The 16639-nt window shown below is 31.9% G+C and overlaps 2 protein-coding genes across 3 annotated transcripts in view; one reads left to right on the forward strand and one right to left on the reverse strand.

Annotated features, from left to right (window-relative positions):
• LOC129221954 (nuclear transcription factor Y subunit gamma-like) overlaps nucleotides 1-11446 on the forward strand; it is a 61545-nt gene extending 50099 nt beyond the window's left edge. For both annotated transcript variants that reach the window (XM_054856349.1, XM_054856350.1), the window contains exons 10-11: nucleotides 2042-2095; nucleotides 11202-11446. In XM_054856349.1, the coding sequence (XP_054712324.1) occupies nucleotides 2042-2095; nucleotides 11202-11372 (225 nt within the window). In that variant the 3' untranslated portion in view covers nucleotides 11373-11446. The remainder of the gene's footprint in view (nucleotides 1-2041; nucleotides 2096-11201) is intronic.
• Nucleotides 11447-14247: 2801 nt separating this feature from the next.
• The window catches only part of LOC129221929 (40S ribosomal protein S12-like), a 28240-nt gene continuing 25848 nt past the window's right edge, over nucleotides 14248-16639 (reverse strand). The window contains exon 5 of the mRNA XM_054856310.1: nucleotides 14248-14339. Coding sequence (XP_054712285.1) covers nucleotides 14274-14339 — 66 coding nt within the window. The 3' untranslated portion in view covers nucleotides 14248-14273. The remainder of the gene's footprint in view (nucleotides 14340-16639) is intronic.

Raw genomic sequence — 16639 nt, forward strand, 5'->3', positions numbered from 1 at the left:
CGAACTAATTGAGATTTCCAAAAATCCTTTCTTAGTGGTTACTTTCGTAATCATGCGGACATGTCTGCCAAATTTCAAGTCTGAAGCTTCAGCGGTTTCGGCTGTGCGTTGATATATATATATATATATATATATGTATATATGTTATCTCAGGACATTGATTTTTATATATTAAGATATGTAGTTCTCGAAAATGTATGATACTATTGCGTGATAATAATTACTATGATTAATGGCGCTATTTAATTAATTAGTCTATGATTTAATTTTGAAAAATAATTTTCACATTGGTTTTTAAAGAAATTCAATATTTTTTCATTTTTCTCCAATTTTTGATGTCGGAAAGGAGCGGTTAAATGCTCATTAAAATCAATGAAACATTTTATAGGTTCAAACTGGCTCATTATATAACATTTTCGGTGCATTCTAGCAAAATATTTGGAATTTAGTTTTTAAAAAAAAATTTCGACAAAAATTCATTTTTCTCTTTTTTTCGGTTTTTCAATGTCAAATAGCGCCGGCTAGATATTTTTTAATATCCAAGAAATTTCTTGTGAGTGCTAACTAGCTCAATACGCAACTTTTGCGCGCTATCTAAAAATTGTTTTCGAAAAAAAAAAATTTCGGCTTATTTCGGCCCACCCTAATACACACACCAACACTAGTAATGAGAATCTCAGCTGAAATGCAGAAGGCTGCAATCTTTCATGTGTGTGCCAGTTTAAAGCAGGCACAAGATCTCTGTAAAGGAAAAAAAGAGGAAATTCATTCAATGAAGAAAAATAGGACAGATTCAACAGACCACTTTCGACGACTCACCTTTCAGCAGAACTCTCACTCTGCCACTTATAGGTTCTCTTGAGTTTTCAATTTTATTTTTTGTTTTTTTTTTTTCATGCCAGATTTACAATAGTGACAATCAATTATATTGCTTTGCAATTGTCCACCGCAGTTTCTAACTATGTAAATTGATTAGAGATATAAGATCTCTCTCAAACCCCTTCACCACATTATTCAAAATTCTTATGTAATTTTTTTTTAATATTTCAGTGAAAATGTAGGAAATGGTAGAAAAAATATTTTTATAAGTATCCAGGGGTGTCAGTGGACTCAAGTAAAATTTTCTAAAGACAGTGTGAAATTTTTGGTAACTATGAGGAAACTCGAGCCCCATCGGTAAAAACCCTTCAAATATGCGTGCAAAAATCATGGGAAATTTTTTTTTTTTTTTTGAAAATATTTTTTTCAATTTTAAAATGTGTTGTCAGCCCAAAATTTTCGTAAAACGCCAACCCAAAATTTTTGGATCATAAACACCTCTGGTGTAATCTGATTTTTAAAATGTTTCAAACAGAACATATGCTTGTTAATTCGTAAAATCTGCCTTAATCTGTTTTAAAAAAATCTAATGGATTGATTGCTTGCTTGTTTGTTTCCATCACAGTACCTGTGCAACTGCTTTTCACCTCTGGAAGGCAAAATATTGATCCATGCATATGACAACTGAACCCTGGGTTTCAGGTCATACAATAGACATTGCAGTCTGTTAAGAATGAGGGGGGAAAGTAAAAATTCAAAGCACATGTTTTGTTCATTTCAGTGTGGCTCTGCTTTATTTAGAGGGTAACACACATCTGTAAAAGCTGGCTTCCCTGAAAATTTATAGATGCATCCATTTCTGCCTGTAACCCATATATTAAGACTTTCCATCTCATTGCTGGTCAGAAAGTAGGCAAGAATAAATTATTACATTAATGGTAAATTTGACCAGTTGAAATAAGCTGTTTTCTCAGTTATCTATCATTAAAAGCAGTGTTATTTTATCTTTCTGAGATCGCTACGTAGTGGTACATGATGTATTGGAATGGAAGATCATGGATGTGAAACAATTTTGCTATCATTACTTATGTTTTCATGCATGGTTAGTGTTTTATCTGTAAAATTAGAAAGCAAACACAATTGATTTCTTTGATCTGCTTACAATCTAATGATTTTTTTGTTCCAGCTTTGATTCACGTGTTTTTTTTTCTTCTTCAAACAGGGAGCTGTCTTCCAACAAGCTAACCAACATCTTACACAACAGCAGCAAACCCAGGTTTGTTTTGCTTATTAACATTTCCTACATTATAACCACTCACTAACAGTATGGCTGCACAAATACTTCCCTTATCATGTGGCATGGTCTCAGAACTTACAAGTCGTAATTTTAGCATCCATTCAACATATCATAGGAGTCGACTTTTCTGAAAAATTCAGTAAATACCTGTCATGAATGTCAAGGCAAACTTGCAAAATCATTAGTTTTCACCATCAGATTTTTCAAAGGTTTTATGGTTTTTAGTTAGTCATACTTTATATATTTTCCTAACGAATATGTTTTGGTTCATAAATGTCTGTAACGAATAACCAAACACTTGTTTTTACTTGCCTTTATTATGTTATTAGTTTTATCGGCTCTCCCCTATCTTCTTCGGATCTAAAAAGAATATACTACCCTGTCTATGCTATAATATAAGATTTACTTTGGTTTACAGTGAAATACCGTTACATTGAATACCGATACAATGAAATATCCATTACGTCCCGTTTTAAAACCTATTAAGATAATGAAAAAAAATCTTCGTTTTAACAAAAATTCATTACAACAAAATGCTTTTCTCAATGTCAATTTGAATATTTTTTAGTTTTTGCAAATTAAAAAAGACTTTAATGAGTCGTAACTTGCAAACTAAGTTTGTACTTTTAAAACAGACTCATTCAAGGTAGCTTTACTCAAGCTGGAAATCCACTCATGCTGAAACATAAGCTGGTATTAGACACCAAAAGCCAGTGTCTTGCCATGCTCAGTCGATTTCTATGTGCCAAACATGAGGCACCCTGTAAATTCCCAAGGGGATCAGGAAGATTTCAAGTTTTCTTGTGGTCAATAAAGTGAAGTTTATAAATTAGAATCTTTTATGAGGTCCTTCTTGTACAAAAAAAAAAAAAAAAAAAAAAAAAACTTCCTCTGATGATCAATGAATAAAACGTCAGTGTTCCAATATTTTTCTCTCTGTTGTTTTCAGAAAAAAAAAATGTTTAATTATATTTTAGATGGTAACGGTAAATGTTACATGTCAAAAAAAATTTCCAGCATAGATTTGCAAAATTAAAGTTTTAATAAAAATAGTTGTAAGGTGATTCCTTTACAACAAAAAATTTTATCAGTGCCTGAACTCCTTGGAGTTTGTTATAACAGGATTTAACTGTATTTGGCAAATATACCTAGATGTTGTTTCACTTTCAAATGATGAATGTTGTCGAAAGATCTAGTGCAACAGTGCATAGACAACATGTGCCCATCAGAAAGCATTTAGGTTTCTCCGCCCAAAATTACAAGAAGAGAGTTTTTTAAATTTTTTTAAGGGGGGGGGGCTGCAGTCGACTTATCAGAGTTCATGCATAACAGCACTGTTTACAAAAGAGAATTTGAGAGTTTCAGCTCATTTTCAAACTTTATTGTCCGGACATGGTCATTATTAAAGAGTTTTATTTCATAAGTTTAAAAAATTGTTTTTCTACTATTTTTCGAATTTCCAAAATTATCATCTTTTTAAAGCTTCATGTAGAAAATGTATAGGGGAAAAAAATCCTAATGATAATGCATTAATTATTCTTTCAGTTACTTTAGTTTCAATATTGGTTAAAATTTTCATTGAATAAAATGACTGCTATTCTTGTTTCATTTCATTCAGGACCTGATCACAATTTGAAATTTAATTTCTACAGTCAATTTGCGATAACTCGAACATTACTACAACCCAAATTCAAAATAATAGAATACTTCCCACTTTTTGAAAAAAAGTTTATTCTAACCAAATGTAAGTGCAAATTAGGCATTTAAATGAACGTGCCACCTTTCTTAGACCTTAAAGTGTGCATTTCATTTCAAATATACTCAATTAAAAATAATCTTAGAAAGAATTAAAAAAAAAAATTTAATTTGAATTTTGTCATCTTGAATTCAAATTATGTTTTTCGCAATCACGAGTATGTGTGTGTGTAGGCGTGTGTGTTTGTGTGTGGGGTTATGTGTATGTGTGTAGGCATATGTGTTTGTGTCTGTGTGCAGGCATGAGTGTGTGTATGAGTGTTTGTGTGCGTGGGGGCGGGGTATGTGTGTGTAAGCATATGTGTTTGTGTCTGTGTGCAGGCATGAATGTGTGGGTAGTTGTGTGTATGTGTAGGTGTTTGTATGTATGCGTGTGTGTATGTGTTTGTGTGTAGGGGTATGTGTGCGTGTGTGTAGGTGCATATTGCGTGTGTGTGTAGGATATGGACGCAACCTGGAGACGGTTTTCGCTAGAGGAGCAGCATCGTGAGGCCGGCTGACGGGTGGTGCTTTTCAGAGGGTGGCGCCAGTGGGAAATAAAATGATAGCACGCCAAAAACAGTCAAATGAAAGCAATAAGCAATCGCGATTGCTCAATAAATCCAAAAGTTTATAGTGAGTGAAAAAATTAGAATATTTAAATTAAAGGGGGTAAAAACACTTTCAAAATGAACAATATCAATACTAGAATGCATCATTTTTTGCTGGATTCAATGCTTTAATCCTTCCTCACATGGATTCTACCACCTTTTCCCATTAATCGTTTCTGACAATTTCTATATCCTCTTCAATGCAGCAACAAGCTCAATTTTGTTAGCGGGCTTTCTTTAGATTTGACGGTACCACAAATTCTTGATCGTATTGATATTGGTAGAGTTGCTTGACCAGTTTAATACCGAAATTCCTCTTTGTGTTTAAAACCTCCGAGTTGATTTAGAGATGTGACACAGAGTAGAATCTTGCTGAAAAATAAAATGTGTAACTGCCGTGCCTCCGATAAAGTATCATACAGTATTATTGATAAACAGCGAAAGTGACGCATTGCTTTATTTTAAGATACATAAAACTTCCCAATTCCAGCAGCCATCATGCACCCACAAACCAAGAAGGATGTGTCAAAGTGGAGAGAACGTCTTGCACAAGGTTTCTCATTTACTTTTCTTTTTAAATGTCAAACCTGAACACCTTTTTTTTGTTCACAGATATTTAAAAAAAAAGATTCACCACTGAATATAATATGTTTCCAACCTTGTTGCCCCTGTTAGAGCTTCTCTTTACTCCAGGAGAGTTGTGCACGTTTCTGCTTCATGTTTATTTTTGGTCTTACTTCGTGGATCGACAATTAAAACTGCAGTTTATGCAACCGTCAAAGTGTAGTTGGTGTGGATAAGATAACTATACATTCTGTCCAACACTTATGGACATAAGAAGCATTTTTCAAAGATTATTTTGGACAAATTACTTTAATGTGTGTTCATCTCTGCCAGGTATTACAACCTTTCTACCTCGTTTACTTTTTAGTTGGTCAGTCCTTCTATATTCCTTTAAAATCTTACATACCATAGATTGTAAAATGTTCATTTGAATTGAGTTGGATAGTTTTTTCTAACTTTAAGAAATGATACAATATGTAACTTCATTTTTTTCCTATTTATCTCCGTGACGACCCATTTTGAACAGTAAAAGGCTTTTAAAAGAGCGTAAAATTGTAAAATTATTCGCGCGCCAAGCTCCATACTTGTGACAAACTATAGGGTAACAGGTATGAATATTTCCACTACTTTTTAAAATTCACATAGAATGAATAGATTATTCTAATATTTTGACCCATATAAAAAAATCTATCTATTTTTCCAATGTGTTAATGATCCATAAATTAATAAAATAACATCTGAAAAGTTGTTTAAATTGATTTACCCATTCATGAATAATGAGTTTTAGTCTTTTTAATTTGCATGCATTTTTTTCCCCCGACTCAGGAACAAATTTTGTGTCGAACAGTTCTGATATTCTATTATTTTGAATTTGGGTAGTATAACTCGAAGTTTTTATCAAGTCCCGACCCTTTTGTCTGTAATTCCATGCTAATTATTCTCAATATCTCAAAGTTAACTTCCTTTAACTCGAAGCTTTTTCAAAGATGACTCGAAATTTATTTCAAAAGAACGATTGAAAAAGAAAAAAAGAAAAGTGACCATGAGAGAAAAATCAATCCACCTTCACTTGCAATTCCCGCACAATAGACCTCTAGAGCAAGAAGAGCACCTTTTGAGCCAATGTGCAATAAAGCAGTTACACATGCGGAAATGAGTTAGCTTATTTTCTTTTCTTGTACTGTACTGTTGCTTTTAAGTTGTCAACTGATTGTACCTTTTTTCAAAAGCTGACCTAAATTAAAATGCGTTCCCCTTCAATCTTTAGTTCGATTATTTGCTGATAAGTTCCTGAGTGAGTTTTCTTTACTATTAAAGATGTCTCAGCGAGTACTCTGTCAATAATATTTTAAAAAAAAGAAAAAAAAACTTTTAAAGCGGTAGAAGCATAGACATGGGAACCGGTTCGCTTGCGCTCACTTAACTAGATAGATCATCCTAGGGAACTGCGAAGGGGAAAATGATCCCTTTTGAACTAGTCTCAACTGCCATTTTATAGGCAAAAAAATCGGTGTTGGAAGTGCATTTGGTTTGTTTCTTATCTTTTTTTTTGTGGATAAAACTCAAGTTAGCCTTTTCGGCATCGAAAAAATTAACTCTTGGAAAAAAAAAAACTTTTTATGTAATTATGTATAACACACAAACAGCCATGCGTCCCTCAAAAAATTCTATTTGATTTGCATTTTTGAGGACATAAAACTTTTAGATCAATCAAAAATTTACGTTGGGGCCCTGGTGATATTTTGAGGGGGGGAAGGCAGAATTTATGTATCCGGGCCTGGCTATACGTTCCCCTGGCAGTACAGGTGAGCAGCATGATGATAACTTACTATCCTGTAAAATTATACTGCTCGACTAATTATGAAACAATGACCAAAAAAATCTTGTCGACTTTGAACATTTTATGTTACGGACTTCATATAAAGTTCACTTTGATTATTTAGCATTATTTCATTATCATTTATCACTTATTTTATAAGTAAGATTACCTTAATATTACTTTTTATTTCATATATTGTGTAGCTATATTTTTACTATGTTCACATCTTTAATAACACCTTGAAAAAAATTAATAGTGTCCGCGGTGAGACGCTATTCTAGTATGTTGGTACATACTAGTATTCTAGGTACAAAAATGTTGGGGAGCGCTGGAATATAATATAGGGAATTAATAGCAAATGTTTGTGTTTCATCAACAATTTCATTGCAAGTTGTTCATATTTGTGATTTATGATAGTTTACTGCAGAATATTTGTTATTGATTCGTATCAGAAAGTGACTGTGGGATTTACAGACCTGATGCACCTTAGGTCATTTTTGTTCATAAGAAATATTTTGTAACTATAACTGCTTATAATTTAAAGTACTATTTCTGATTGCTAGTAATAAATCATGGCTATCATGATTTCAAAACCGAAATATCAATTTTGATTCCTTAGATTTTATAATTTATTACTAGGCTTACAAGATTTCTAAAATGTTCAACCGGGACCCCCCCCCCCCCTACGTTGCTAGATTTCAAAAAGGAACACACCCCTGGCTGGTTTTTAACGTGTTTTAGAGGGTAGTTCATTCTCAATGCTATGAACAAATGGTTATTAAACGTCAGCGTAAACCTGGGGTAGTAATTACCGACACAAGCAGATAGATTTAAAAACTCTTTCTTACCCGTTAATATTTAATACTTATTTTAGTAAGAAGAAATACTATGAATAAGAAATTTAAACTTGAACAATATTTGTATCCATCTTTTTTTCGCTAGCACTTTTTAAAGAAAGTCTTTTTTTGGTTTTAATCTTACTGTAAAAATATTCACAACCTTATCCGATGTTAATTTTACAAGTCTATGTTTTAAATGACAATGTAATTATCCTAAATAATCCTACACAGTTAATTATTTTTCTACTTTTTGGGTCATCTGTAATCAAATTTATCCTTTTCCGGGACGTGAAGTAAACCGGCCGGGACACCAGGATTTTGCTCGAAAACCGGCACGTCTAACAAGCCTATTCATTAAAAACCAAGAGTACACATAAATTTGCCTACAAATGGAAATTTTCATACGGTAAATTACACAGATATGTCCATGTTCAATTTGAAATCACTTTTTAAAAAAATTTGGGAATTCATATAGGATGCAAGATGCAGCCTAAAAAATCCTTGTAGCGATTCAAACTGACTTACCCAGAATCCAAAAAACCATAAAGTTGACGACAAAGGTCATGACTTTCATGTTTCACACAATGCCGAATTAAAAATGAGTAACAAATTAGGGAGATTTCGAAATCTATTTTCTGTTTTGGATTTACTACCAATAGTTAATTTCCGAGAGAAAATGATTTTGAGACAATTTTTTTCCAAAAAAAAAGATGTTCCATTGAAAGTAATACTTCAAAACTGCAAAATCCCCCGCAAAAATGAACCAATAGTAAGCTTATAGAATGTGCAGTGGGAAGTTCTTGCCTATAAAATGGCGGACGATCGTTGGTTAAAAAGTAATCCTTTTCTACCACAGGATGATCCATCTAATTAACCCTAGCGTCAATTACCAAACTTTTCCCTTACTCTCAATAATCGGGTACCCATTTTGAATTTCAAAGATTTAGAGCAGGAAAATAATTTTTTTCTGACTTCTCTTCTATTTAATTAAATTGTTTTCTTCTCCCCTCATCTTGGCAAATGTGTGTATCCTATTTTTACCAAAAAACAAAATGGCTTATTGTTTTTTCAAAGTTTTATCTTTACGTTTCACGCTAAATGGTCCCTTAGAAAAAGACGCGTTTCTCCAGTTTTTTTGTAATACTGGATGTATTAGGTCTTACGCTTTGGTATTTCATAGTGAATTCGTAGTATTTTTAAATATATTTATACCAGTGATGTTCACCTAACCGCCCGCAGATCAAATGTGGCCCATTGCACCGAAATATATTATCTGTAATTTTTATTCTCACAATCATTTGCTCAACCTTTGTTGTTATGCCGTCTGACATTTGTAGGTATACTCAAAAAAAAAAAAAAAAAATCGTACATTCCAACTGAAATATTATTGTCCTATATATCGAGAGACACAAAGTTCCTAATTCGGTATCACTGATGATGTAACAATGTTTGTGCATCAACAAAAAGAAAAAAGCCGCAATATTGTTTTCCACTTCACATCATAATAAAAGCAACTAAAAGTCACAACTATTTAGCTTTATAACAGAACAAAATCTGATCCGATCTGTTGACACGATTGATCAAATATTTTGAAGCGTTTGATCAAACGGTTAGAAACAATGGGTGTAGTGCCCTCTGAAATATAAAAATACATTAAACCTTAAAATGAGTATACTTATTTTCATTTAAATTCTTAATTACATCTGTAAATGTAATTTGAATAAACGTCAATAATAAGGAAGTTTCTATCCGTGTAAGGTCTGCAGTGTGACTCGTATGTAATATTTTCACGTGTTTATTAAATTTTGTTTTTCTATAGTGTGAAAAATGTTTTGGGCATGGGAAGCGAGTCCAATACTTTGGATTTTACACCAAGAAAATAAGTTTAAAAAAATAATAAAAAATGAACCTTTATTTAAAAAAAAAAATTGTTTGTGAGGATTTTTTTTTGGGGGGGGGGGGGGTACTTGCTTCATTATTGCAACTTGCTACAAATGTTCATGCTTTTGAGCTATACACTTCTCTAACGCTTCAGAAGAATATTAGTGGTGAATAAATACAATGCTGTTTTCCCTATCAAATATAAGTAATTGCCGAAAACTGGATAAAATTGGGGGCACAATATCCAGGAGGGGGGAGTGATGGAGGCAAACGGTGGTCAGATTTTGATTTCAAGAGCTTATTTAACATGAGAATCATCAAAAATGGTGTTTGAAGCACTTCGAAGGGGTATTTTTTTGATGTACAGTGTAATGGGTACCCGCTTATTGAATATAGGTATAAAAACTTAAAATGCTAAAAAAGTCCCCCCAAAAATTTTTTCTGAAAACACGGATAAAACTTTCTTTAGTTCATATTCATATAAATAACAAGTATTAAAAGCAATTTTACCAAGACCTAGTTAGAAAGGGTAAAAATTATTATGAAAGTCGCAAAAAGGTACTTGGGTATCGGTCATTGACGCTAGGGTTAATTGCACGAGAGAGAACTGGCTCTCATGTCTATATCGGTATGAGCAATGAATCCGAATTTGGAACGAATGAAGATGTGCACTCTTCCTGAAGTAGAATCAGATTTATTCAAGTGGTTCCAGCAGTACCGAAATCAAGACCATGCTTTTGATTTTTTCTCTCTAAATATTTTTGAATAAACTGTGCATAAAAACTTAAGCTCTGTAATTTTGTCTGTTACATGTACTTAATTAAAATATTCAATGGTTTTTAATATTGAAATGTCGAAAACCGAAACTAGCGGTAAGTCGAACTTCCGATAAATAGAAGTTTTTCGTCAGTCCCTTTAGATAAGAGTTATTTATTGTGAATTGACTGTACATTTTATTTACTTAATCAAGAAACTGAACAAACTACAATTTTTACCCTACCAACTGTATATTATACGGGTTTTCATACCTGTATAGTCTTGAGTTGTGTATGTACTATACATTTTTATTCTACTATGGTAATAGAGTGAATTTTATAAAGTAGACCAATCAGTGAATAAATGCCTCAAAATTTTTATGAAATGGTAAAGGGTTAAAACTTTTTTTAAAAAGATTAACTGACAGCAATTCTTTCTACCAATTTCCAGAAAGTAAATGACTGGACAATGCTGTGTATGCTTACTGGTTGGGGTTTCATTCACTGGGTTAAAGCACTTCATTTCATTTCAACCTCCCCAAAAAGCAGAACCGTAAAAATTCTCATTTCCTTTTTAAATATTTACATACAGGATTCAACAAGATTTTACTGTGATATGGCAAATGCTACAACTTTTAACAATGATTGAAAATTCGCTTAAGTGTTCATCCACTGGTCAGTAAGGGTACCTAGCAAGGTACTTAAATATGTCATTTGTTACTAACTTTTTCATGAAGAATTTTCGGTTTTAATCCCTCCATGGAAATTGTTCAGTTTTGCACTTTACTTTTTCAGACAGAAGTTTTGTTAAATGAAGAAAGCTTATGTCTGAAACAAAATGTTTAAATTCACCCTAAAAACTGTAAATTTTTTGTCTTTCAGACTGTGTACCAGATCCAACAGGTGGCACAAGCTCCTGGGGGCCAGGTGGCCACTACTGCCACCCCTGTCTTCCTGACACAGGCTCCAGGAGGAGGCACCGCGACTGTTCAAATCCAAGCAGTATCAGCCGAACAAACCACCACAGATGAAGATCAGCAGCAACAAACGTGAACAAAAGTTTTCTCCCTCTACAATGTACATACTTCTCATTCATCTGGGAGTGACCTCATTTTATTAAGTCAATAAAATCATTTACCATTTCAAAGAGCTATTTTTCAAGTGCTTCAAAGACAACATACAAGTATATGCATGTGAAACAACCTGCATACCCTTTCCAATGAAAATGATTCTTTCATAGTTATTGCCTATTGGGAATTTGCTCTAAAATGCAGTTTTCAGGGCAACCAACCTTTTCAAGACAGTAGCTTTTAGTACAAATGAATAATTTTGTGTAGTCTTCTAGATATCCACTATGAGTAGGGAGGGAGACTTACAACTTTCATATGCCTAAAACAATGTCTTAACAATGTAGTTCAAAGATGATAAAAATACCACAATCGAGTTATTTTAAAACTGTAAATCAAAAAGTATTTTTCTGCAGTCTGCAACAATTCTTATTATTTATACATATAAAAATCTTACATGATGTGCTGTCACTTTAACGAAAATAATAGTGGAGTCTCAAAACACCGAGGTAATTCCCTTCAGAGAGAAAAAAAATTCAAACCAACTACGTTTTCTACTAGACACATGATCAAATAATTTTCTTAACTATATTAATCATGGTATATAAGAAAAATTGCAAATTTTTAGTTTGTTCGAAACTAATTTGGGAGTAAAAGTAATATTATTTCAAGAGTGATTTTAATCAATTATTCTGTTACAAAAATCATTTGGTTCTAATCAGTTGATTTAAATCGATGATTTTTTAAAATTTAAATTACTCGATTTAAATAAACTAAGCCTGCTTAACAGGGTTGGTAAAAAAAGTTCTTTTTTCAAAAAAGCAAAAAAACCTGGTTTTTTTGGTTTAAACCAGGTTTTTTTGGTTTAAATACTATTTGCGAGAAAAACAATTTTCGGAAGGTAATTAAGGTTCCATGTAATTAACAGTTATTCCAGTCACATTATACCTAATTTCTTGATTAATTAAAGAGATAAGAACAAAATCTTGTAAATAAATTAAATAATTAAAATAGCTTTCTGCGGGGAAATATTGATTGAAATGTTTGACTTGATTAACATATTAGTATGCATGTATATATAGACCCTTTATGATAAGAAATACTTCAAGAAGTGGTTGTGATGCGGGTTAAGATAAAATATAATGGAGATCCAAGAAAAAAACTTTATAAAACCAACATAATATGAATAATTATCGAATAAAGGTAAAAGTTGTATTTTTAAGCATAATCTTTTCAAAAGAACAATTTTCATATTTTTTCTTTCTGAGCTTATATAACGCTGATTTTTATATACACAATGTTGCAAATATTGAAGTAAAGCAAAATGTACAACAGTACATGATTGAACAGTCAAAAAATCGATTGCTGTTGTACTGACAAAGTTTAAAAAAAAAGTGCTGCTCTATATTCGACTCCTTTCTTATTTTGGAAAGACATGGTGGTGGTGTAACATGGCTTAAATTACAGCTTATTTACTGACATACAAGTTGCATCCAGCATTGAAGTTTAAAAAATATTTTCGTCATTTAGATATCATTCATAACTCAAAAATTGATTAGGCTCTGGAAAAGCTTCTAAACTTGCTTTTTGTTCAAAGTACTAAATAACATAAAAATAATATTAATTTATAACATAAAAGTTGCTATGTATTTATGCATGTTATTGTGATGTAAAGTTGATTTTGTGTAATTGTAAAAAGATTTATACACATATTTCTGAAATGAGTTGAATACATTACATATACAGGGTGTCCGAAAAGTCCTCGACACATAACAATGGTATTTTAGGTTAAATGTGTCAAGGACTTTTCGGACACCCTGTATATTTATTTATAAATGTAATTTTACAGTTTTTGTTTGTAACAGATTAAAAATATTTTGCTTTAAACCAAAAGAACCGTTGTTTTCTCCAACAGTCTGTAGAAAAAATTCATTTAGTTGAAAGCCTTGAAAAAAAAAAAAGACTAGCTTTGAAGCTTTTTCCAATCCTAATTTGTTTCTTGTTCAATATGTGTGGGGGAAATCAATATAAACCTGTAAAATGGATTTTTTTTGGGGGGGCTTTTAAAAAAAAAAAAAAACCCATTAAACTCGTATCTGCCCTTATAATAACTATATATAAATGACATTTATTTTGTTATAAGTTCTAAAGCTAAAAAAAAACATTTAATGCAGTGTACTTTGTAATGTAACTTTCGTAAAAACATTTTATTTATTGTAGAATGAATTCTGGCTAAAATGGTTAAATACACATTTTAATATTAAAAATATACATTTACTGTTTTGAATTTCAAAGACAATATCTTATATAATAATAATTGTAAAATAAAATACTTTTAATTAATTCAGGCCAAATCACAGCTCATGATTAATTCAGGATAAAGCTTCATTTCTCCTCTCGCAATATATTTACTAATTATTTCAATTAGAAAACAGAGCTTTTAAAATGCCAATCAACGCAATCATTTTTGCGACAAAAATTTTGGTAGCAATCCATAATATGACCCATATTCTGAATTGCTTTTGGTCTATGTTGCCCGATTTCGGGTTCTATGCTGTCCTTTCTTTTCATTATGAAGATTAAAAATAAAATTCAAATTCAGGTTGCTTTTCTTTTTTTTTTTTTGAGGAAAAAAAACAACAGTTAAGATGTTTTTTAATTGAGTTTTCTCTCCTAGTTAACGTCGGCAAAGCCTTGGACAAAGTATTGAGTGAAGAATTTAATAGGATGTCACTAAATAATTTAATTCAACGACAAAAAAAACTATATTGCAGCAAGAGTAGCCATTTGTGTAGGCTGAAGGTGACATACTCAAATGTGAAATGATGTTACATCAAAGAAAAAGATTCATAAGTCAAACATTTGTTAATAATTACTTTTATTTACATCATGCTCGTTTGGACTTAAAATAATCAGTTAGAACATCATGTGCTTGAGTTTCTTTTCCATAATCCTGGAATGAAAAAAAAAAAGGTTAGAGAGAAGTTGAATCAGTTTTAGACACTATAGGAATAGACACGATAAATAATACATATATGCACTCCGAAATTCCGAATTTTTTAAGGCTTTAAATTTCGATAGCTGGTACTGTGAAAGTGTAGGCATCTCAAAATATTTCCGCTTACATACATGTTCATACATTTTTATTTGCCTCAAACAATGGTCTTTTAATTCATTGAACTTTAGGTCTAAACAGTAAGTATGCCAACAAAAAGCATCACAATATGCTATGTCATCCCGTCCAATAAAAAACATACTTAAAGGTTTGATAATTGATAAACAATCATATCTTTATATACAATGAATGAAAATTATTATATAGCACCACAGTACAATGAATTGAAATTGTTATTCACAGCTATCACACTGACAGGGGTGAAAAAAAAAAAAATTCATTTTTTATATCAGTAAAAATGCCCATTTTGTATCAGAAAAATTAACTAAAAAATAGATTGGAAGTTTACATCAGGTGAACTTCGTTTTGTAACACAATATTTAATTTTCATTAAGTCCACTTCACAGTTATAAGCAAATACAAAACTTTTGTAGCTGTATTGTCATTTAAGTGTGCAAGAAAAGACTTGGTGAGTGTATGATTAATCATAACATAAACTTATCTCTTAATGTAATATAGCAAAAAGCATTATTTTTGATGAAAAATCTAGATATTACTAGAATAACAGACCTGAGCTACTTACAGTAATATCTTTTACATATTGCTGGGTATAAATCAGTTTAGACAAGACAAATTGGGTAAGAGAGTTGGAGAGTTACATTTTATATTAAAAAAAAAAACAATTTTGCATGTAATGAAATGGTTCTGAGTGATAAACCTAATGTTATATAGAAATGGTCTTGGTAGAGTTGTTGAGCAATAAGGGTAGGAAGTTATGTTTGGGAAATATTTACAAACCACCTAATACCAAACAGAATCAAGTAGAAGAGACACATCAGGATTGGGATATGGCTAAAAAGGGTTCAGTCATCGTGATGAGGGATTTCAACTTCCCAGGTACTTTTCTCCGCATCACTTCACCTCTTAGTGTTACACCTTAGATATTATTGTTGAGGGGGTCCGAGTAAAATTCTCAGGTTCTGATAGTGATGCTTCTCGCCTTAGTAATAGCAGAAAAGATTATTTTTTTAAAAGTGATAGGCAATTGCTTTTTAGATCAAGTTGTTACCCAAGGTACTTCGCATGCTGCAGTTAAAGATCTATTTTTTTTTTTGTAATGATTGAAGTTCTAATCAGGGGTTGAGGATTAAGGGAGGAGATCATATTGGAGGCAGTGATCACAATTGTGTTAGGTTCTGGCCTAACTCTGAAGTTTACAAACAAAAATTTCAGATGAGTATCAAATTTCCGAAATGTGGTTTTGTAGCACTTAGGCAAGTTTAAAGGTGTCTCCCCCCCCCCCCACGAGCTTTGAAAATCATGATGTTAATCTTCAGTGGGCACAGTTCAGGGGAAAATAAGTAAAAAAACCCCAGAAAAATACTATATTTCTTTCCAAAGAAGAGAGTTTCAGAGCAAGAGGTTAAGATGTTCTGAATTAAAAGCAGGTCACTTTTGTCAGTTAAAAATGACTCATAGTCATGCTGACAGAATCTTGTAGTCTAAGGAAAGCTAATGGTGTTTTCAATATTTAGTAAGGATTAAGAAAAAAGAATAAAGCAAAGGCTTGCAGATAACATTGATAAGGATCTTATGCTGTTTTTTTGCCTATGCTAATTTTGGAAAATCTTTTATTAGTCAAGAAGGTTCATTGGTAGATAAGAATCTTACTACTATTATATATGTGAAAGTTTGTCTGTATGGATGGATGTTTGTTACTCTTTCACGGAAAAACTACTGAATGGATTTTGATGAAACTTTACAATAATATGGCTTGTGCATTAAAGTGACAAAAAAAAAAAAAAAAAAAAACTGTTGAAAGTCTCACCCTCTAAAAAGTTTCTCCTATGGTAGACATTAAACCACTGGTAAAATTTTATAGCTCTACGAAAATATTTAGAGGTCCAACAAGAACGTTGAATTTTACCAACATGCCCAAAATTTAGCAAAAGTTCACTAAAACAAAGGTTTATGACCACTAGCGCCCCCTACATTGTTTTAAAATGTAACCATTTATACATACACTAGTGCCTTAGTTGCAATCAATTTATTTTCAAAAAAGGCACTAACTGTATTAACTGTAACCATATCACTGTAAACTAAAAGTCATTTTTTCTTCTGGGGATTTGATGCTGGTG

The sequence above is a fragment of the Uloborus diversus genome, chromosome 5 (genome assembly GCF_026930045.1).
Source record: "Uloborus diversus isolate 005 chromosome 5, Udiv.v.3.1, whole genome shotgun sequence".
Classification (NCBI taxonomy): Eukaryota; Metazoa; Arthropoda; class Arachnida; order Araneae; family Uloboridae; genus Uloborus; species Uloborus diversus.